The sequence below is a fragment of the Chiloscyllium plagiosum genome, unplaced genomic scaffold (assembly GCF_037043375.1).
Source record: "Chiloscyllium plagiosum isolate Xiang-an unplaced genomic scaffold, Cpla_swu_hap1 HiC_scaffold_5, whole genome shotgun sequence".
NCBI lineage: Eukaryota > Metazoa > Chordata > Chondrichthyes > Orectolobiformes > Hemiscylliidae > Chiloscyllium > Chiloscyllium plagiosum.
The window spans coordinates 83508027-83531923 of NW_028270143.1; the positions used below are offsets into that span (position 1 = coordinate 83508027).

The 23897-nt window shown below is 42.5% G+C and overlaps 1 protein-coding gene across 2 annotated transcripts in view; it reads left to right on the plus strand.

The window, feature by feature from the left end:
* The window catches only part of LOC122550022 (plexin domain-containing protein 2), a 431455-nt gene that overhangs the window by 289910 nt on the left and 117648 nt on the right, over positions 1–23897 (plus strand). For both annotated transcript variants that reach the window (XM_043690425.2, XM_087987374.1), the window contains one exon: positions 724–823. In XM_043690425.2, the coding sequence (XP_043546360.1) occupies positions 724–823 (100 nt within the window). The remainder of the gene's footprint in view (positions 1–723; positions 824–23897) is intronic.

Genomic DNA, 23897 nt, shown 5'->3' on the forward strand with positions numbered 1-23897 from the left:
ATATTAATTTTCTTCTCCATTTTCAAGGCAAGTCCTGGAGGAACAAATTAATAAATAAAAAGCAGGAGACCTGTCCAATGCTACAAGAAAGAATATCACATCACGCTTGTACATTTTGATATTTTAAATCATTCAATGCAAGATTCTAATGAATTTTTACAAAATAAACTAGCATGTCTTCACCACTTATTCCATTACAAATCTCAAAAAAAAAGACAATGTCTATAAATATTTGTCAGAACTGAATATACAGATAGGTAAAAAAAACGCTTATTACTCGTATTTTGGATTGAAGATGGCTAATCCGTTTTAGTAATCACCATTTGAGACCTATTTTATCAGCAGTATTTCAATGCATTTATTTCACAGAAAGTAGTTATTTCTAGGTAGAAGAATCAATCATTCCCTCAAAAGTGAAAGCTGAACATAGCTGATTCTGAAGTAGGATGTGATTTATAGGCATGTTATAGTTCAGCATTGTAATATTTTTTCTTTACCAATGGCAGTGTTTTCTGAAAGTAACTGCAATTGAAATACTCAATTAGATTTATGACTTAAGGTATTTTGCATTGCACTAGGAGTGTTTTATTCCAATGTAATTACCTGTCATCAATAAATAGTGAACCGAATCCTGCAGAAATTAGCTACGCTTTGAAATGCCTGAAGTCTTAAAGCTATCCAGTTGGAATTTATCCTACTTATATTGATTCTTCTATTCTCCAGATTCCTGTTCCCGTGACAGAGATAAACTCAGCCAATCACCCAGTCAAAGTGGGGCTGTCAGATGCATTTGTAGTCGTCCACAAGATCCAACAGATTCCCAGTAAGTGAAATTGCTTCATTCCAAACTGCACGTACCACAGGAAACATTAGCTGAGAGCTTTCAATCTGTTCTTTAGGAGAAGTTTTCTTCGAAATAAAGTTTTGAATGTAGCCTATAGAATTCTATATTCAGAATAACAGTTACATTTGAAAATTAACTTTCAAGTTTAGTTTCAGTAATTTGGATATTTGTCAGGTGTACTTTCTAATATCATTATTCTAGCATCATTAAGATTCATTGAGAGCAGAGACAGAATAGGATCAATTATTCCTGGAAATGAATAACAATCAGTTAACTTGGAATCAAGAATGACAAACATAGGATGATGCAGCACAGATAGTGCTGAACCAGTCAATCAAATATGTGCCAGTCGACATTAATTACTTGGCAGAATTTGTTTTAAAATTTTCAGCTGCCTTTTTGTCCAACCTTCAAGTTATAGTCAGCGCACAAATAATCAAACGTTTATGGTTGAAATTTCAGATGTTCTGAGAAATTATATGTATAGATTCATGGAATTTACAGTGATTAGGTCACTGTGGTTGGTCTGAACTGTTAAATACATTTGGCCTGAGCAGCACCAGTGTCAGCTGTTCCTTAAATATGTGTGTCTTCTTGCTGGTTTTGTTTTAGAGATGTTAAATCAGCCATAGCTCGAGTCAATTACTGTCAAACTGAAATAAAAGATGAGTCACCTCAGTTTATTTGTAGTTTCATTGAAATGCTGAGAGAATCTCAATTGCTTGACCATTGTCTGCTGGTAGTAGAACTTACAATTTCTTTTGACAATTTATTCTGTTTCATCCAATATTAGAATTAGAATTAGGTTCATTGTCACATGCAATCATATGAGTGCTTTGAAAAGTTTAAAAACTTGCAACGTACAGCGCCATTTAGGCACAAAGGAATCGAGGTACAGAAGCTGAGGAATAAATTAGAAAAATAAAGAAATAAAAAGGTCAGCATTACAGTCCTTCAAGCAGACGGCACGAATCTCCCCTCCATTCCGCACCGGGCCTCACCACCATTCCACACTGGCCTCACCTCCATTCTACACCGTGCCTCACCTCCAGACCACACCATGCCTCACATCCATTCCACACCGGGCCTCACCACCAATCCACACAGGGCCGCACCTCCATTCCACACCGTACCTCACCACCAGTCCACACCGTACCTCACCACCAGTCCACACCGGGCCTCACCACAATTCCACATCGGGCCTCACCTCCATTCTACACCGTGCCTCACCTCCAGACCACACCATGCCTCATCTCCATTCCACACCGGGCCTCACCACCATTCCACACCAGGCCTCACCTCCATTCCACACTGTTCCTCACCTCCATTCCACACTGTACCTCACCTCCATTCCACACCGTGCCACACCTCCATTCCACACCACACCTCACCTCCATTCCACACCGGGCCTCACCTCCAATCCACACTGTCCCTCACCTCCATTCCACACCAGGCCTCACCTCTATTCCACACCAGGCCTCACCTCCAGACCACACCGGGCCTCACCTCTATTCCACACCGGGCCTCACCTCCATTCCACACCGGGCCTCACCTCCGTTCCACACCGGGCCTCACCTCCATTCCACACCGTGCCTCACCTCTATTCCACACCGGGCCTCACCTCCATTCCACACCGTGCCTCACCTCCAGACCACACCGTGCCACACGTCCATTCCACACCGTACCTCACCTCCATTCCACACCATGTCTCACCTCCATTCCACACCATGTCTCACCTCCATTCCACACCGTGCCTCACCTCCATTCCACACCATACCTCACCTCCACTCCATACCATGCCTCACCTCCATTCCACACCGTGCCTCACCTCCATTCCACACTGTGCCTCACCTCCAGACAACACCGTGCCTCACCACCCATCCTCACCATGTCTCACACCAGTCCTCACCGTGTCTCACACCAGTCCTCACCCTGTCTCACACCAGTCCTGACCGTGCCTCACACCAGTCCTGACCGTGCCTCACATCAGTCCTCACTGTGCCTCACCTCCAGTCCGCGCCACGTCACGCACCTGTCCTGACCGTGCCTCACACCAGTCCTCACCATGCCTCGCACCAGTCCTCACCGTGCCTCACACCAGTCCTCACCGTGCCTCACACCAGTCCTCACCGTGCCTCACACCAGTCCTCACCGTGCCTCACACCAGTCCTCACTGTGCCTCACGCCAGTCCTCACCATGTCTCGCACCAGTCCTCTCCTTGTGTCACACCAGTCCTGACTGTGCCTCGCACCAGTCCTGACTGTGCCTCACACCAGTCCTGACTGTGCCTCACACCAGTCCTGACCGTGTCTCGCACCTGTCCTGACCGTGTCTCGCACCAGTCCTCACTGTGTCTCGCATCAGTCCTCACCGTGCTTCGCACCAGTCCTGACCGTGCCTCGCACCAGTCCTGACCGTGCCTCGCACCAGTCCTGACCGTGTCCCACACCAGTCCTCACCGTGTCTCGCACCATTCCTCACCATGTCTCGCACCAGTCCTCACCAAGTCTCGCGTCAGTCCTCACTGTGTCCCACACCAGTCCTCACCATGCCTCGCACCAGTCCTCACCACATCTCGCGCCAGTCCTCACTGTGTCCCACACCAGTCCTCACCATGCCTCGCACCAGTCCTCACCATATCTCGCACCAGTCCTCACCGTGTCCCACACCATTCCTCACCATGTCTCGCACCAGTCCTCACCAAGTCTCGCGTCAGTCCTCACTGTGTCCCACACCAGTCCTCACCATGCCTCGCACCAGTCCTCACCACATCTCGCGCCAGTCCTCACTGTGTCCCACACCAGTCCTCACCATGCCTCGCACCAGTCCTCACCATATCTCGCACCAGTCCTCACCGTGTCCCACACCATTCCTCACCATGTCTCGCACCAGTCCTCACCAAGTCTCGCGTCAGTCCTCACTGTGTCCCACACCAGTCCTCACCATGTCTTGCACCAGTCCTCACCATGCCTCGTATTACTCTGCACCAAATTCCAACGACCCACTGAGCTTCGAGCGCTGCAGCAACCACCAACCCATCTGTCCCCGCTGTGGGCCTACAGCAGCCCTGCCAGGGCACCAGGCTCCAAATCCACTGCTGATGACCTACTGACGACACTCTGGGTTCCCAGGACAATGAAAGTCAGAAAATGAAGGTAAAGAGAAAGAAAAAGACAGAAGAGGAGACAAAGAGAGAGTGGGATGCAGCTAGCCTGGAACATCAAGCACAGAAGCCCTAACACTCCCCCCTCCCCCCGCCATGCTAAAATATTGAATTTTCTAAATGCCGTCATGCCAAAACTTTGCTAATTCTCCTGCAGTTATGCTTTGCATTATATAAAATATAATCAACCATTCAAAATGTGTTTTGTTACAAGAATTGAGTTCTCATAACTATCACGGTGTGAAAATTCAGTCATGAGGTATGATTCATTGTTAAGAATTCCTATATCCTGTCCCAATGCTGGTCTGGTATGAGGGTTCTTTTCCCTTGAGGTTTTCTTCAGGGAGGCAGTAATTGGCCAGGCTCCATCTTGTCTGAAGTTGGAATGGTTAATTGGGGCCTTGTAGTTTACCCTAACAGAGAGTGCTTCAGACCAAAAGCTTGAAAGGTCTTTTGAAAAACTGGTATAGTCAAGGGGGCATGTTCAGCTCTGTAGCTCTGCAGTTCAGTTCAGTTCGGGAGTTGAGTAAGAGGGCGTGGCCATCTCTCTACCAGTGTATTTCAATTCGGTTCTGGAGTGAGTTGCCTCAGACTCACGGGGGAAGCTGACAGCCTTCTCTCTGTCTGCCTGCCTTCTGATTTCGAACTGTAAGTTGCCTGTGTCATTTCATACTGTTTGTGCTAAGGGATGTGTGCTTTGGGACTCTTACAAGTATTTTCGGAACAGCATCATTAAGTCAGGTTTGGATAGGATAAGTTATCCGGTATTCTGTTTTCTGTAATTTGTGTTTCATTCCGTAATTTTGTAAATAAATTTTGTTTGTTTAAAACCTGGCATTTGACCCAGCTAATTTACTTGGGGAATATCCACTATACACCAAACTAAACAAATAGCAAAGTTACAGTCTGGGCTACCTGTTTAAAAATGTTTTGAGGGGTCTGGCCTAGTCCATAACAGTCCCCATAACTAAAAGGTAGAACATGATCAACTTTGCATCAGTAATTAGTAAGAGAAAAGCAACCATCTCAGAATGAAGTTGGCTTTTTGACATATATTTATTGTCTGGACACTGTAATATTTACATACCTTGGTGATCATAGCTAAGGTACTCCGATATTGCTATTATCATGGTTATTATTAGTCCTCCAACTGATTACTTATAGGCACTGAATTTAACGTGAGTTTTATTTCAGAAGTATTTCCATAAACCTATTTCTGTCAAACAGAAGTGTAAGTTACACTAATAAAATTCTGCATGAAGTGGGTTTCGTAAAAAGTATGTAGGTCCACAGCTTATATCATATATTCAGATTCCTGCAGCCTCTTTGCTTTGAGACCGTCACCTCCCTGTTTTCTCTTGGCCTTCAAATCCTATCTAGAAACTTTGCAAAAAGAAGTCTGAAAACAAAATAGCAGAGCAAAGAGGAAGGTCATTGGCCCATCAAGTCTGTATCAGCTCATTTGCAGAACAGCACAGTTGGCCCCAGGCCTATTGTCCTAGAATTCTTCTTCAACTTAAAATATTTATCTAGTCCTTTTTAAAGGCTGTGAACAAAGTCAGATCTGGCATGTATCGGGTAAAGCATTAATAATCCCTAACTTGAAACTGTGTAAAAATTGCTTTCCTCGATGTTTCATCTGATTCTTTTGCTGTCTATCAGTAAAACTATAACCCTCACCTCCAGAATAAATCTGGTGAAGCTTTTCCATACTGTCTTCAAAAGTTCATGTCCTTCCACAAGAGGAGAGTTCAACTGGGGAAGGCCAGTGTTTTTTTAAGACTCACTGGCTTTTATACTTGGCCTCTACTTATGAACCCAGTTTCTATATATTTTAGTAGGGTTTTATCAGCTTAATAGATTGGTTTGGCAATACCCAAATCTCCTCTTCTACCCCATTAAACGTGTGCTATTTTGTAAGTATAACCTCTTCCCATGCATTTGATGCAAGACCTTTCTGTATTGAATATCACCTTCCCTGTTATTCCCTATGGCAATGTCTTCCTGAAATTCATTACTATTTTTCTCACAATTTGCTGCAAGGATCCTGCATAAATGTTTAAAAGACAGGACATGTCTGATGTACGAGTTTTTTTCCCTTGAAGAGGTGACTAAAGTGTTGGTTGGAGAATTTCTGTCAATTCTATAGTTTTAAATAATTTCCCTCCAATGGTTAACTAAAGTTGATGCTCAGAGAAGGAAAACTTTTTAAAGGGTTGGGAGAATGGGTGAACAACGGGAGCCTGAGAATATAGATAATGAACAGGTGAAGATCTTGATCAACTCAGCCAGTGGGCCAAGAAATGGCAGGTGGGGTTTAATGTAACTCGATATAAGGTGTTGAAGTTTAGTAAAACAAACCAGGGCAGGACTTTCACGGTTAATGGGAGGACCTTGGTCAGTGTTATTGAACAGAGAAACCTAGGGTGCAGATGCATCGCTCACAGGTAGACAGGGTGATGAAGAAGTCATTTGGCATGCCTGCCTTCATGAGTCAGAGCATTGACTACAGGGTGTCATTGTTACGCCTGTACAAGACATTGGTAAAGCCACATTTAGAGCACTGCACACAATTCTGGTCGCCCTCCTATAGGAAGGGTGTTATTAAACTGGAAACGGTACAAAAATTATTTACAAGGATGTTACCAAGATTGGGGGATTTGAGTTATAAGGAGAGATTGGATAGGCTGGGACTATTTTTTTCTAGAGTGTCGGATGCTGTGGGATTTATAAAATATAGAGGTTTATAAAATCATGAGGGCATGGATAAGGTGAACAGCCAAAGTCCTTTCAACAGGGTGGTGGAGTCCAAAACTAGACGGCATAGGTTTAAGGTGAGAGGGGCAAACTTTAAAAGGAACCTGAGGGATCACTTCTTCACACAGAGGGTGGTGCATGTACGGAACAAGCTGCCAGAGGAAATGGCAGAGATGAGTACAATTGCATTGAAAAGACATTTGGACAGGTACATGGATAGGGAGATTTAGAGGGATAGGAACCAAATGCAGGCAAATGGGACTAGCTCAGTTTAGGAAAATGGGTCAACATGGATGAGTTGGGTTGACGGGTCCGTCTCTGTGCTGTATGACTGTATAACACAATCAGCATGTGACAATGGTGTCCCACCTGGATTTGTATTGAGTGTTTAACCGTTCATGGTATTTAATTAGTCATTTAGAAATCGATTTTTTTCAAAAGTTTTTCTATGAGAAAATACCAACGTCAAATAGTATTACAGTTGAGTAAAGGTAACGACAAAAACATGAGGGAGGAGCTGGCCAGGGTTGATTGGAAGGAGAGTCCAGCAGGGGAAGATGGTGCAGCAACAATGGCTGGAGTTTCTGCAGTTAATTCAGGAGGCACAGAAGGAATTCGTCCCAATGAAGAAGATACATACTAAGGGGACCACAAGGCAACCATAGCTGATAAGGGAAGTCAGAGGGCAGGATGAAAGAAAAAGCATGTAATGTGGTGAAGATTAGTGGGAAGCCAGTGGATTGGGAACCTTTAAAAACCAGCAGAGGATAACTTTAAAAAAAGGGGTGAGAAGATGAAATAAGACATTGAGTTAGGTAATAATATAAAAGAAAATTGCAATTTTTTTCTTAAGATATCTAAAAGGTAAGAGAGAGACAAGGGTTGACATTGGACTGTTACAGGGTCATAGAATGTACAGACTCTTTGGTCCAACTCATCCATGCTGACCAGATCTCCTAACCTCATTCAGTCCCATTTGCCAGCACTTGGCCCATATCCTCAAAACCCTTCCTATTCATATATCTCTCCAGATGCCTTTTAAATGTTGTCTTTGTACCAGCCTTTGCCACTTCCTCTGGCAGCTCATTCCATACACGCACCGCCCTCTGTGTAAAACAGTTGCCCCTCAGGTCTCTTTTATATCTTTCCCCTCTCACCCTAAACCTATGCCCTCTAGTTCTGGACTCCCCAACCCCAGGGAAAAAACCTTGTCTATTTATCCTAACCAGGCCCCTCATGATTTTGTAAGTCTCTATAAGGTCACCCCTCAGCCTCCAATGCTCCAGGGAGAAGAGCCCCAGCCTGTTCAGCCTCTCCCTATAGCTCAAATCCTCAACCCTGGCAACATCCTTGTAAATCTTTTCTGAACCCTTTCAAATTTCACAACATCTTTCCGATAGGAAGACCAGAATTGCACGCAATATTCCAACAGTGGTCTAACCAATGTCCAGTACAACTGCAACATGACCTCCCAACCCCTGCACTCAGTACTCTGACCAATAAAGGAAAGCATACCAAATGTGTTTTTCGCTATCCTATCTGTCTGAGACTCTACTTTCAAGGAGCTATGAACCTGCACTCCAAGGTCTCTTTGTTCAGAAACACTCCCCAAGACCTTACCATTAAGTGATTAAGTCCTGCTCTGGTTTGCTTTTCCAAAATGTAGCACCTCACATTTATCTAAGTTGAGCTCTACCTGCCAGTCCTCAGCCCATTGGCCCGTCTGATCAAGATCCCATTATACTCTGGAGGTATCCTTCTTCGTTGTCCACTATGCCTCCAATTTTGATGTCACCTGCAAACTTACTAACTAGACTTTTTATGTTCACATCCAACTCATTTATATAAGTGATGAAAAGCTGGCCTCCAGTCTGAAAAACAACCCTCCACCACCACCCTCTGTTTACTACATTTGAGCCAGTTCTGTATCCAAATGGCTAGTTCTCCCTGTATTCCATAAGATATAACATTGCTAACCAGTCTTTGATGGGGAACCTTGTTGAACACCTTACTGAAGTCCATGTAGACTAGGTCCATGGTTTGCCCTCATCAATCCTCTTTGTTACTACTTCAAAGAACTCTCAATCAAGTTTGCGAGACACAATTTCCCACACACAAAGCCATGTTGACTATCCCTAATCAGTCCTTGCCTTTCCAGATACATGTAAATCCTGTCCCTTAGGATTCCTTCCAACAACTTGCCCACCACTGATGTCAGGCTCACCAGTCTATAGTTCCCTGGCTTTTCCTTACCACCTTTCTTAAACAGTGGCACCACGTTAGCCAACCTCCAGTCTTCCGGCACCTCACCTGTGACTATCGATGATACAAATATCTCAGCAAGAGGCCCAGCAATCACTTCTCTAGCTTCCCACAGAATTCTAGGATACACCTGATCAGGTCCTGGGGTTTTATCCACTTTTATGCATTTCAAGACATCCAACACTTCCTCCTCTGTAATATGGATATTTTTCAAGATGTCACCATCTATTTTCACATTCTATATCTTCATTGTCCTTCTCCGCAGTAAACACTGATGCAAAATACTCAGTTAGTATCTCGCCCATCTCCTGCTGCTCTACACATGGGTTGCCTTGCTGATCTTTGAGGGGCCCTATTCTCTCCCTTTTGTTCTTAATGTGTTTGTAAAAACCCTTTGGATTCTCCTTAACTGTAATTGGCCAAAGCGATCTCATGTCCCCTTTTTGCCCTCCTGATTTCCCTCTTAAGTATACACCTGCTACTTTTATACTCTAAGGATTCAATCGATGTTTGCTGTCTATACCTGTCATATGCTTTGTTCTTTTTCTTAACCAAACCCTCAATTTCTTTAGTCATCCAGCATTCCCTATACTTACCAGCCTTTCCTTTCACCCTAACAGGAATATACTTTCTCTGGACTCTCCTTATCTCATTTCTGAAGGCTTCCCATTTCCCAGCCGTCCCTTTACCTGCAAACATCTGCCCCCAATCAGCTTTTGAAAGTTCTTGCCTAATACCATCAAAATTAGCCTTCCGCCAGTTTAGAACTTCAACTTTTAGATCCGGTCTATCCTTTTCCATCACTGTTTTAAAGCTCATTGAATTATGGTCGCTGGCCCCAAAGTGCTCCCCCACTGACACCTGTTGGAAAATGAGGCTGGAGAAGTATTAATGGTAATCAAAGAAATGCCAGAGGAACTGAATAGACAATTTGCTTTACACTTGAAGACACCAGCATCTGCCAGAAACTCAAGAGATTCAGGGACAGAGGTGAGTGTAATGGACATCTCTAAAGCGAAGTGCTAGGGAAGTGCAAGGTCTGAATGTGGATACATCACTTGGACCTGGATGGACACCTCAGAGTTCTGAAGGACGTAGCTGAGGAGATTGTAGAGGCAATGGTAGTGATCTTTCAGGAATTACTAGAGTTCAAGAAGGATCCCAGACTACTGGAAAATAGCTAGTGTAACATCCTGTTTAAGAAGTGAGGGAGGCAGAAGACGTAAAATTTTAGGTCATTGGTAACATTTTAAAGTACATTATTAAAGATGCGATTGCAGAGTACTTGGACATGCATGATAAAATAGGTCTGAGACAACATGGATTCGTCAAGGGGAGGCCATGCCTTACAAATCTGTTAGAAATCTTTGAGGAGGTAATGAGCAGATTAAACAAAGGAGCGACAGTAGATGTGACCTATTTGGATTTCCAGAAGGCCTTTGACAAGGTGGTGCACAGGAGGCTGTAAAATAAAGTAAGAGCCCATGATGTTAGGGGCAAGATAATGGCATGGATATAGGATTGACTGGCAGTAGGCAGAGAGTGGGGATAACAGAGTCTCTTTCATTATGGCAGTGAATAGAAGTCTTTCTAACAGAACTGTTGGCTCTGGAGTAAATTTTTTCTCATTGTCAGCTTCACTACAAAATGTAGTTTTCCACTTGTTATTCCTGCTGAGATGGACAAACTCAACATTGAATTCTGTTCAGTGCTTCTTGAAATCAAAGTGAAAAATTTAATCAGATTCTGTTACATTCAGGCTCAAGTGGTTCTATTAGCTTTTGAGGAGGCAAGGTTAGGTTGAGCTTCAACAGTGCTGAACCTCTCCCTGCTGCTGTACATTCCCTGCTCAAGTGCCCATTTGTCTATTGGCCCAACTTCACACAGTGCTAGGATCCCATTGCCATGCAGCAGACAGAATGATACATGAGTGACAGAGTTAGAAATGTAGGTGGTTATGTGATATTCTACCATGGCTTCATTCAGGAACTTCACAAAAGCAGTTTGCACACAATGAACTTCTGCAAACAATGCATTAATTTCATATACTTCAAGATGTGACCAATAATTGTTAGATAAATGATAAATTTTCTGAATGCTGAAGATGATGGATGCGAACAGACGTCCCAATATTACTTTGGATGCTGATAAGGAATCTTCAAAATGTATTCTGAACAGACAGGTGAAGTCTTATAATGTTCCCCCAAACAATGGCATTTCCAATGATGCAGTATACAACATTGTTGAGACCATTTCAAGAGTGAGGCTTGAAACCACTGTTGTACATGTGTCTGAAATGGTTCATGCTGGATTGAGTACAGTATGAACTACTCATTGAGTGATGTCACAGGGACTTGGTTAAAGTTGTAGAAGCACCAGAAGCTAGTGTGGTCCTAACAGTCTCTGTCGAAATTTAGAGCAAATTTGTAAGACCTGTAAATAATAAACTTCCTGTTGTTTACTCAACAAGACTCTTCGGGTTAGGTCAATATCTTCATCCAGGCTATACCACTTCAAACTTGAAGGAACCTACACATAGCACAGTGAGCAATGATGGCCATCTCTGCTTCAAAATGATGCCAACTGAGATAAACTTGACTTTGGGCTGAAACAGAGGGAAAACATGCTGGTGACCCAGAAGACATCAAGAGAAACTATTGATTTCTGATGACAGCAAGCTCCCTCAACCTCATTGCAGCACCCAACACAGAAGGGCTCTATTTTGCTCTCTACAGCTGCATGGAAGAAGGTATTCAGCTCCTAAAATTATTGAACTTTAAATCAATTATTTTAGAGCCTGCAAACTGTCCTTCATGTCTTTTACCACCCGCCACTCCCTGTCTTCGGCATAGATTCCAACTCTTTCCTAGCTACAATTTGTTCTGAAGAAAAGTCACTGGACCTGAAACATTAAGTAGAGTGTATGAATATTGCAAAACTTACATTTGAATCTTTAGCTTTTACTTTTTAACTTCTGGAAATCCTTGTTGATAAAGTATTCATTCACTACATTTTCCAGTCTTATGTGTTATTACACAGGAGCAACCTTCAACATGAGGGGAGTGGGCTATGTATGATATTGCATAACTTTATGCTTACTTTGTTGAATTACAATATAACTGTGCAAGATAAAAATTAATTCAATTAAGTAGTAAAGTCAAATGTGTAACCCTTGGCAACGTTGTGGTAAAGCAATCTAAACAGTGTCCACACATAGCCGATGGTTGCCAAAGGAACATGATGCATTTTATTCAATGTATTTTCCTGGCAGCTCTCAAGCCCCGAAGTGAGTCTTGTCAGTTGAAAATAGCGCTACCAATTGATGAGAGGTACTGTGATGATTTGTAATCGTTCTTAATGACATTCTTGACATTTTGAAGAATGATTTATTTACTACCAGTGATTAGAACCGATGTTGTGCTGTTCTTCACAGGTGCCATCAATAATGATTTCACACACAAAAGTGAAAAAGTAAACTCTTAATCATCCTGACCTGATCTCAATCAGCAGGACCAAACTCTCAATTCATTCGGTGGCAACTTACTACTAAATAGCAGTGTTCCATAGATCAATTCCATTTGCTGAGAATGAGCCAGTTATGCCCTGGAAAGTATTATTCTTGATGAAAGATCACAAACCAGAATTTAATGAAGCCCTCTCAAGTGGGAACCATTGCAGTCAAGGCTGTTAAATTGCATGGGTGGAGTGCCCACGGCAGGAAGATGGAAAGGTTGAAGCTAGGCAGTGTCACTCAGAAGTGGTCAACAAACTGATTAAGTCAAATTCTGTATCTCTGAATCAAAGTTGATGCTGCCTTCCAAATGAAGTATTCCTGTTTTGGAATATTGGAATCCCATGAGTTAAAAGCTGCTGGTTTTCAGGCAGCACAGCAGACTCTAAGTGAGAATGTTATCTTCCATCCATAACAGTGCACTGTGGGAGTGTGGGGAGAGGGAAGGTAAAGTTCAGTCAAGTAGGAGGGGGGAGGTCTGATGGAGAGCAGAGCCTTTCAGCACAGGCTGGAGAGCTGAGGGGCGCCAGCAGGATCAGTCCATTCTTGGCAACCAGTAACAGAGTGGCAGTGACTAAGATGGGAATTATCCATGCAGTGCTGCTCCAGCTGAATGTTAGAGGGAGTGTGCACAGGACGACAACCACATACTGCAGAGCCTCCCATTCCCAGCTCTCCGACAGCAAAAGGAGGGAGTTTCCATGGCAGGAGAGAAGATACTACATTACCAGCTGGAGCAGCAGCAAGGGAGGGGAAAGGGTTCTGTCACTACCAGAATCTTCAGGACTGAATGAACTTCCTTTAAATGTCAAAGAGGCAGCACAGAGAAGGCTCCATCTTTCTGTTTCATCAGGAAGACAGATGCCAATTGTGAACCAGAATGCAGGGTGAGCTGTATCCTGTGGGAGTGGATGGCCACCTCATCCCCGTGTGCTTAAACTTACCACTCACTCAACGTCTGTGCCTCCATGCAAAGAGAGGCCCCAGTGACATGGGGAATATCCCAGGTGGTGACACCCACCCACCAACACTGATGGGAGGTGACCGACGTGCTGTTTGAAAGTTGAATCCATCCAAACCTAAACAAATCCCAGGATCCAAGCTGTGAGGCTGCTCGGATTTGAACTCTCAGCCATTTAGGCAGGGTGGGATTGATAGTACACATGTGGCATGAAACCTCCATTGAACCAGGCTACATCACTCATCAACAAAAAGAGATTCTATTCTATCAACATTGAAGTAACAAATGACCACAGAAAGTGAATTCTGAAGGTCTGTGTGCAAATTGCAGGCACTAGCTATGAGGCATATAATTGTTCAACCTGCAGCCACCCCTCCAGGGATGGTGCCTTGTGTCAGAAGTTATCCACTCCATTTCTGCTTACTGACACCATGAACCTTCGCAGTGAGGCAGAGGAATAGCATAGTGCAAGACACAGCTCCACTATTGAGCAGGCAGGAGTGCTGCAGATGTGAGTCCATTGCCTTGACCATACCAGTTCTGCAGTATGATCCAGTGTGGGTCCCACAGATCATCATTGTCATTTACAGTTCACACAATTTGGCACAGCAAATGAGAAAAACCTTTAACACAGAGATGGTGGGGGGGGGGGGGGGGGGGGGGGGCGACAGTGCTCTCATTGGATGAGGAGGATGGTGAAGAGGGGACCTTACTAACAAGAGTACCACATGATTTGCTTGCAGCAGGGGTCGGGGTATGCAAGTACACATCAGGGAGGCCTGCAGAAACCTGATTCTTGAAACTTGAAGCTCTTCTAGCATCTGTCCCTCACATGACACACAGCTTCTTTCCACCATCAAGAGCCATCTACTATGTGTTGGTTCTGATCGATTAGTCCAGCCTCTGATTTCACCACGTTCCATTACACAAAGAGGGCCACATTCCAGCGGGAATCTTCCACATTTCCATTGAAGGATTCATGGGTTCCAGAAGGTATTCTTAAAAAATTGCTTGTTTAGTAAAGAATATGAGGGATATCTCAAACACGTCTTAATCAGAAATAAGCAACAATATCTGACGTCAAAGATTTAATTGGCTGTGCCACTGAGGTGCGTCAAAGTGTTTGCTTGTGCTGTGATGAGATCTGTGTGCTGAGCTGGAGGCAAGGTCCTGATATGCTGCAACCCCCAGTGAAGGTAACAGCTGTCCTCCGGTTGTCTAATGTCTGCATGACCCTAGCAATCTGACACACTCTGCACTGGTGTAGAAGCCTCAACTATGGCCACTTTTGGCAGGAGGCATAAAGATCACTATCAGACTGGGCAGAGAGATCTGTCCACCCTCAGACTACCTTGAGTCGAGGCTGCCAGATCTCTGAAGCTGGAGAGATCTCTGTAGGCTTCTCCTTGCCTGTTAGTCCCCTTCTGCTTTAATGAGGTAGCAATGCACTTGGAAGCACACTGCTCATGTCATGCTTGGCTACTGTTACAGTGAGCTCAAGATCACAGAAATGCTTTTCAGCCAGGTGTGTGCCCATTGACTGGTTTGCTGAATCTTCCTGTCTGTGAAGGTTGCCATATTTTCATGGAGGAAGCCATGTGTACACATGCCTCAGCAATCACAAAAACTCATAGCCTGGATGGATGACTCCATCAACCCCTAACACACAAGTCTGCACAATAGTCCAGGTAATTCTGCCAGGTTCTCCCTAAAGGTAAACTAGCCGCCAGGACCTGATGGCCTGCATCCAAGGCTTTTAAAAGACACACCTACACACACACACACACACATATACACAGACACACACTCCCATACTCACAAATGCACCCCCTCACAGACTTAAGACACTCTACACTCACTACACATACATATACACTCTCTCTCACACTCACAACCCCCATCCCAGACAGACAGGCACACACACAGACATATACAGAGACCCTCATGCACACACGTATTTTGTGGGGTGAATTTGTACTTGCAGAGTTACATTGTACTTTGCTCAAAAACTGCACGAATTCATGTAAAACTCTTGTTATCTCACTTTTTAGATTAGAATCAATCTAAACGTCATGGCATAGACAGAGAACACAGGGGGCTAACACCTTCAACATATTGTCTAGCTAACACCAATTGTTACAGTTAAACTGAGAATGCAACTTTTTTTAAAAAAGGTTTTGTGATTTACACATGAAAGAAGTGAAACTATCATGGTATTCAAACAGATGAAAGACTCAACTGACAATCAAGATATTTTTCAATGTATACTTTCAGTTACATCACACTGTAAATTCTTGCTATAAATTCTATGCCTTACAATTGTGTCCTCCACAATCACCTGATGAAGGAGTGTCGCTCCGAAAGCTAGTGTGCTTCTAATTAAACCTGTTGGACTATAACCTGGTGTTGTGTGATTTTTAACTAAAAATCGACAGCTATTCATTTGTTGTAGGGAGACAATACCTTCCCAATTTTCACTGAGACAAATTCATTTTTAATGTTTGGTTCCTTTAGTTTAACTTCGTTTTCTGTTACTTCTGCTCTCACTATCAGTGCAATGCCTGAATGGTTTGTGTGCAAGTATCAAAGTTGGAAGAACTAATTAAAGCACGTTGCTTCCAGACAACATAATTCTATATTTATGAGGCACCAGCAACGTTATACTCTGTCAGAATGCAAAAATACACTAGTGATCTGCTGCTGGAAATATTGAGCAGGTCAGGCAGCATCTATAAATGGAAATCAGAATGTAATGGTGACAATGTCGACCTAAATAGTGTACCTTGAACAGGTTGGCAGTGCCACACAGAATGGAAAGACCCAGCCAATTGTGATGTGAGTAGGAATCATGTGACGAGGCAGGAAGTCAGGGTGGCAATCTCCGTGGTATCTGCTGGCTGTGCTGGTGCTGGCATCACTCTTAAACAACAACTTAGTCTAGTTTTTAAATACCCTTTTTAAATACCCTTTCACTGCTTAGCACAGTGAAGGACAGGAAAGTTCCTCAACTTGCCCCTACGGGTGTCTCTGTGTGGATCTGCACCTTCCAAATTCAAAACTAGCCTCCAGCACCTGCAGAAACACTGAACAGTTTAAGAAACAAAATCCAGAGTGAGAAGACGACAAGAGGAGATTTGACCTTGGAATTCAAAATCATGAGATTTCTGGACAGAATAACTGGGAAGAAATTGGTCCACTGATTAAAGGTTCATAAATGAGAGAGCAGTTTTAATATAATTATCAAAAAAAAGCAAAATTGATATGAGACAAGCTTTTTTACACAGCAAGTAGTTAAGTCTGGGAATATGGTGGAGGTTTGTTCAATTGAGGCATTCGAAAGGGAATTAGACTGCAATTTAAAACAAAACACCATACAGGGTTGTGGAAAAAAAGGCAAGAGAATGGTACCAAGTGAAGTGTGAATTCAGAGAGTCAACCCAGACACAGTGGACCAAATAGTCTCTTTCTGCAAAGTAACAATTCTGTGATTCAACAAAATGAGCCAACTTTATGTTATATTATGGTAGATTAAAGGAAGCAGCAATATTGTCAATGAGACTAATCATTACTTATGTAGCAGTGATGAAATCCGGACACTAGTCTGCTACATGAATGCGTACATTAGTGATAAAATGAACCAACACTTGGTTACAAACATATGTGAAATAAATTAAGTAAGAAGGTAGAATTTAGGTTTACAATATGATATATTTGAGAAAATCAGTATATCTGGTGGATTCCATAATGATAATTGCAGTTTTTTCTCCTAATTTGCTATTTGATGTGATCATGGACGACTGGATAACAAGAATACAATAACAATAGCAACTTCCATTTAACTATTGATGAAAACATTTTTCTCAATGCTTTTCACCTTGCATTCATCAGGACATTCATAAAGGTGCCAGTGGAAGGGGAAATGACATTTTGTACTATATGAGATAGAGTGCTGATCAGTAGAGACAGTGCCATGGAAAATGTACCAGTTGGATGATAACTGACAGTTAACTGCCAAGTTTTACATTTATGTCAGGCAGGTTGAGTTCAGTTGGTCAAGGTATTATCCAAAGGAATAAATGACTGTTACCTATTTTGTTTAGTTGAAACTGAAACTAATTACATTTATGTTTATGTATTTATATTAATATACTCTCATATAATGCATTTAGTATAATTGCCCAGATATTCCTTCAGGAAGTTAGTTGTTGCTGAAGCTTGGCCGATGTCCCAGTAGTTTGAGGTGGGCCTCATAACCATAGGCATTGCTCTTATGCCCCCCTTCCTGACCTTTCAACCTCATTATCTTCCCATTAACCTCTTATATCTCTGCATGCCCCTTCATATTTCACATGCCATCCTATGCCCCATCAATGCAATTGCATATCCTCAGGTCTCCATGCCCCCCTCATTTTCCCATACTCCTCCATTTCTCCTCATGCCCCCATTCTGCCTCCATGTCACCATGTATCCTCATAGTAACTCACCCAGTATCCATTGTAGACAATCCATGATAAATTTTAAAATGGCCTTAAAAGAATAAGCTTCTAACAATCTAATAACACTGTTACATTCAGACATTTCATAACAAAAAAACTCTATAAAACCATTCAGAAATGTTGATTCCCTTAAGTGATCAATCTATTATTTAAAAAATCCCTAATCCATTTACTTCAAAGGCAGATAATCCTTTATTGGCTTTTTTAATAGCTGTCAGTCAAAATGTAAATATCTCTCCACCATCCTGTCTCACCTTTACTCACCACCCCAAGTGGTGGGTAGGCAGCAGACGATCCATATACAGGATGTTATGACCTCCCCCATCTTCAAACAGCATAGGGCTTGCAATCTAGCCTTCGGTTACTTTAAAAGAAATCTTTGGGTGGGATTGGCGAGCATATCCTGCATTGGGGAAGAAACTGCTTCCAGGTTCTATTCTTGCAGAAAAGGATTGTTATTAATAATGGTTGTCTTTGAAAATCAGCTGCTAATGGTTGTTTTTTGGGCTCTACTGTTAAGTTCATTGCTCATCACCACCTGTATTAGATTAGATTAGATTCCTTACAGTGTAGAATCAGGCCCTTCAGCCCAAAACGTCCACACCGACCCTCCGAAGAGTAACCCACCCTGACCCATTTCCCTCTGTCTAATGCACCTAACACTATGGGACAATTTAGAATGGCCAATCCACCTCACCTGCACATCTTTGGATTGTGGGAGGAAACCGGAGCACCCGGAGGAAACCCACACAGACACAGGGAGAATGTGCAAACTCCACACAGACAGTCGCCCAAGGCTGGAATCGAGCCTGGGTCCCTGGCGCTGTGAGGCAGCAGTGCTAACCATGGAGCCACCATGCCACCCCTATTAATAGATGCACCAGAACCATGGATGACAGAAAGAATTGCATAAATATTATAAATTTGAATGAAAAGGCAAGATTATAATCTAATCTATGTGCAATGGTGGAATAGACCATAGAGGAATTCTTCAAATAGACCTGATAGACCTACCTGTAGTTTAATTGAGATCTTGAACTGCCAAGACATTACATGACTGCGATGCAGTGATGAACAATGTGAGTCAAGATGCTTAATTGTAATATGATCAAATGGGACGAGCTTGTTGAGCCAGCTGCTATATTTTTCTTCATCAGTTTTCTACAAAGATAGGTGACTAAAATGAGTAACCATTGATTAGTGTAATAAATAACAGCACATCAATACTTCATCAAAGCAAAGATTAGGTTAGATTTTTCATCTGGAACAGAGGTCAGGAAATAAAATTGCACTGTAATATATGATATATTCTCAAGCTGCTACTATTATATTTTGCAAAACTAATGGTTACTTTGAAGATACATAAACAGAGGCAACTTCCGTGCTGCTTCAAAGAGGAGTTTGAAGGATGACCTGTTATTAGTAGCTTTTGGCAGCAAAGTCAAAGAGCTCTTGTAATCTGTAGATATTGACTAGGAAACAACCACCCGAGAGAATGAAATGCCACCTATCTAATTAATAATGTTTCCACAGTTTGCATTTTGATTCTACAACTTTTAATTGAAAAGTAAATTAAATACAACCAATGTATTCTGCTCAATATATGGAAGAGAGACTCCTGAGTTTTGGGAAAAATAGAAAATTGGCTGGAAAGGATTAGTGTAAAAAACCTTTGAAATTCATATGTAAGAATTGCAAGCTCCTCAAATCCAGCTGATAGATGAACTATTCTTACTCTGATGCCTGACAAAAATACATAATCTTGAGGTTCCAAATTCTAAAGTCAGACTAGTTTATAAAGAAAGATTTTTTAGAAAAGCTAGAGTATTTATGTCAAAATATGTGATAAAATAAATAACATTTTCCAATTAATTTCATAAATAGTGTAATCAGTTTGGTTAAGATTGCTGTTGAAAGACTGCTGTTTGGTTAAGATTGAAAACACAAGATTTCAATCAAGTTTAAAACAAAATAATGTTTACTCTACAAAATCGAACATAAAATTCAATAAATACTACCTTAGATAACCACCTCTAATCTAAAAACCAGAATCAACATTAACATGAATTAATAGTGCAAGATAGCAGACGATGACATATCCCTCCTAGATCGTCTTAACGCCTTCTATGCTCGCTTTGAGCAGAATTTCGGTGGAGAGGTAACACCTATTCCCACAAATCCTGACAAACCGATCCCAACAGTCACTGTATCAGAGATCAGATCAGTTTTCCTTCGTATGAATCCAAAAAAAATGATGGGACCAGACGGAGTACCAGGCCGTGCACTCAGAGCATGCACAGATCAACTGGCAGAGGTCTTCTCGGGCATCTTCAACCTCTCCCTCCAACAGGCCACTGTCCCTGCCGTTTCAAGATGACCAACATTATCCCTGTGCCAAAGAAAACTCATGCAGCGTGTCTCAAAGACTACCGCCCAGTGGCCCTAACTTCAGTGGTCATGAAGTGCTTTGAAAGGCTGGTCATGGCATTAATCAACTCCAGCCTCTCCACTACTCTTGACCCACACCAATTTGCCTATCAGACCAACAGATCCATGTCAGATGCCATCACTTGCCCTTCATTCCTCCCTAGAACACCTTGACACCAAGAACAGTTACATAGGAATCCTATTCATTGACTACAGTTCAGCCTTCAACACTATTACCCCCTCGAGGCTGATTAGTAAATTTAGTGATCTCGGATTAAACCCCACTCTCTATAACTGGATCCTCAGTTTCCTGACCTACAGGCCACAATCAGTGAAGATTGGGGACAATATTTCATCCTCACTAATACTCAACACTGAAGCCCCAAGGGGTGCGTACTTAGCCCCCTACTGTACTCACTGTATACCCATGACTGTGTCGCCAAATACCAGACTAATGCCATTTACAAGTTCACTAATGACACCACCATTGTCGGTCGAATCTCAGATGGCAACAAAACAGACTACAGATGGGTGGTGGAAGACATGGAAAAATGGTGCACCGAGAACAACCTAGCTCTCAATGCCAGCAAAACCAAGGAATTCATTATTGACTTTCAGTGAGATGATGTTACTCATTCCCCCCTACACATTAACAGCACAGAGGTGGAGCGAGTGGAGAGTGTCAAGCTCCTGGGAGTGGTCATCCACAACAATCTTCCTTGGACTCTTCATGCGGACACACTGGTTACAAAGGCTCAACAATGTCTATTTTTCTTTGACAGCTGAGGAAATTAGGCATAATGGTGAATACCCTTGCCAACCTTTATGGGTGCGCTATTGAGAGCATTCTGTCTGGATGTATCACTACCTGGTATGGCAACTGTACTATTCAAGATCGGAGATAGTTACAGAGAGTGGTGAACTCAGCCCAGACAATCACAAAGGCCAGCCTCCCATCTATAGAATCCATCTACCAGGCCCACTGTCAAGGAAAGGCTGCCAGCATTCTCAAAAATCCATCTCACCCTGGTGATGTCTTTCTACAACCTGTACCATCGGGGAGAATGTATAGAAGCCTGAACACATGCACCAGCCAGTTTTGTAACAGTTTCTAACCTACTGTTGTTAGAATACTGAATGGACTCTCAAACTCTTAACATTCGCCTGTACCTATGCTTTTGTTTTTACCGCTGTTTAACTATTATTTACTTATCTATGCTACTTAACTTTGTGATCTCGCAAGTCAAAGCTTTTTACTGTGCCTCAGTACATGTGACAATAAATAAATTCAATTCAAAATTCAATTCAATAACAGACAATTTGCAGTTGATTATGCATTAAGTGGCAAGCAGGACAGATTTCATGAAATGGCTCAGCAGTCCACTCGTCATTTATCATCAATCTCAGTCACATCTTTTAGAACTTTGTCTTCTTCATGAAAAAACATCAGCTCCCTTTATTCCAGGATTTCATATGATCTTAAGCCAAGAGCAGTGCATCACCAACATGGGTTCTATGGATATGTTCAGTTTCCCACCAAAAGTGGCACAAGTCTGCAGAACCGACTGAACTTTGCTTATACTGGTCAGGATAACATTGATCTATCAGCGTATTCTTGAAATATCAGAAACAGTTGCAGAAAGTATATCTTTGCTTATCCTTAGTTTCTGCATCTAACCTCTGCTTTTTTCTGAATCTACTATCTATTAATGAGTTTTGAGGATTCTTTATTTTGTATGATTTGACCACGTTCAGACCTCCCAGAATTTATGGTTTCCAATCTCAGTTTCAGTTTTGTTAGAAACTGGGGTGTTAATTTCATTCCTCATTCTCCAGATTTCCCTCTTCAGTCTCCCATTCCAAGATGTGACTCAAAAATGTATGCTTTGAAGCTACAGATGTCATCACAAGGGAATATTTAGATATAAAGTTTTGTACTAACATTGTGCTGAATGAGATATTTTGAACAGACCTTGTAACATGAAACTGGACATCCACAAGGCGCTGTGAGCTATAAGCATGATCAGAATGATAGTGATTAACAGTCTGAAACCTCATGGCCTGGGATATCACCTACACTACCATTACCTCAAGTCGGGAAATCAGCCATGGTTCAATGAAGTGTGGGAGGACATGCCAGGAGCAACACCAGGCACATCTAAAAATATGGGCTGAAAATGTGTTGCTGGAAAAGCGCAGCAGGTCAGGCAGCATCCAAGGAACAGGAGAATCGACGTTTCGGGCGTAAGCTCTTAACCCCTCCCCCAAGTCCCTCCTCCCTACCTTTTATCTTAGACCACAAGGGATGAACTCAGATTTCTCCAGTTTCCTCATTTCCCCTCCCCCCACCTTGTCTCAGTCAAATCCCTCGAACTCGGCACCGCCTTCCTAACCTGCAATCTTCTTCCTGACCTCTCTGCCCCCGCCCCACTCCGGCCTATCACCCTCACCTTGACCTCCCTCCACCTATCGTAATTCCAATGCCCCTCCCCCAAGTCCCTCCTCCCTACCTTTTATCTTAGCCTGCTGGACACACTTGCTTCATTTACTTCCTCCATCCATATCTAAAAATATGGTGTCAACCTTTTGAAGCTACAACCACAGTACTGCTAATATGTTAAACTTTGGAAGAAGCAAATATAAAACAGAGCTAAAACATCCCCCGGTGAAAGGACCAAATCTAAGATAAGCCGTCCTGCCATATCCCATCATGATTAAACAACTAGATGGAAGAAAAAGCTCTACAAGTATTCTCTTAGGCCAGAAGAACCGAGTGGATGATAAGCCATCTTGGCCTCCTCTGAAAGCCCCCAACATCAGAATTGCCAGTATGTATCTTTTAGTTACAGGGAGATGGAAAAATTTAATTCGTCTGCATCTGCAGCAGTCTTGCTATTCACTGCAGTCAAAACCCACCGTAAACCTGAAGAAAATGAGTTTGTATTTCCAGTAACAGTTTAACTGTATGCTATGACCTTAAATTAATGTCTCTTACCAGCTAATGGAAACACTGGGAAAAAGATGATTAAAGCAAAACATTGACTGCAGAAACGTCATACCGATCATTTCACAATGGTACCTGGGAAATTAGACCACTGAGCTGTCTTTCCAGTCCCTCTTCTCCATTCATAATCCATTTTACCCTGTGTGTTTGTCTGTCTGTATGAATTTAAGGAGGAGTTTATAAGGGGACTGGAGTTTTAATTAGGAGTGTTATACGGTCTATAACTGTTTCCCTACCTAGAGTCTAATTACTTGTAACATACAGTCATTCTTGTTTAGTACAGAAACTTGATTCATGCTTTCCCTCAACTTGAGTATGAAACTCAGGTTAATTTGAAAACTATGTGTAGTTTTTCAAATCCATGACTTTGTAATGATTCTGGAAAAATAAGGGCTTGATTCCTAGTGCAATATAGCAGTGAGTCTGAACAACACCATAAAAACATTAAGGTTTAAGTGGGAATTCATGTTT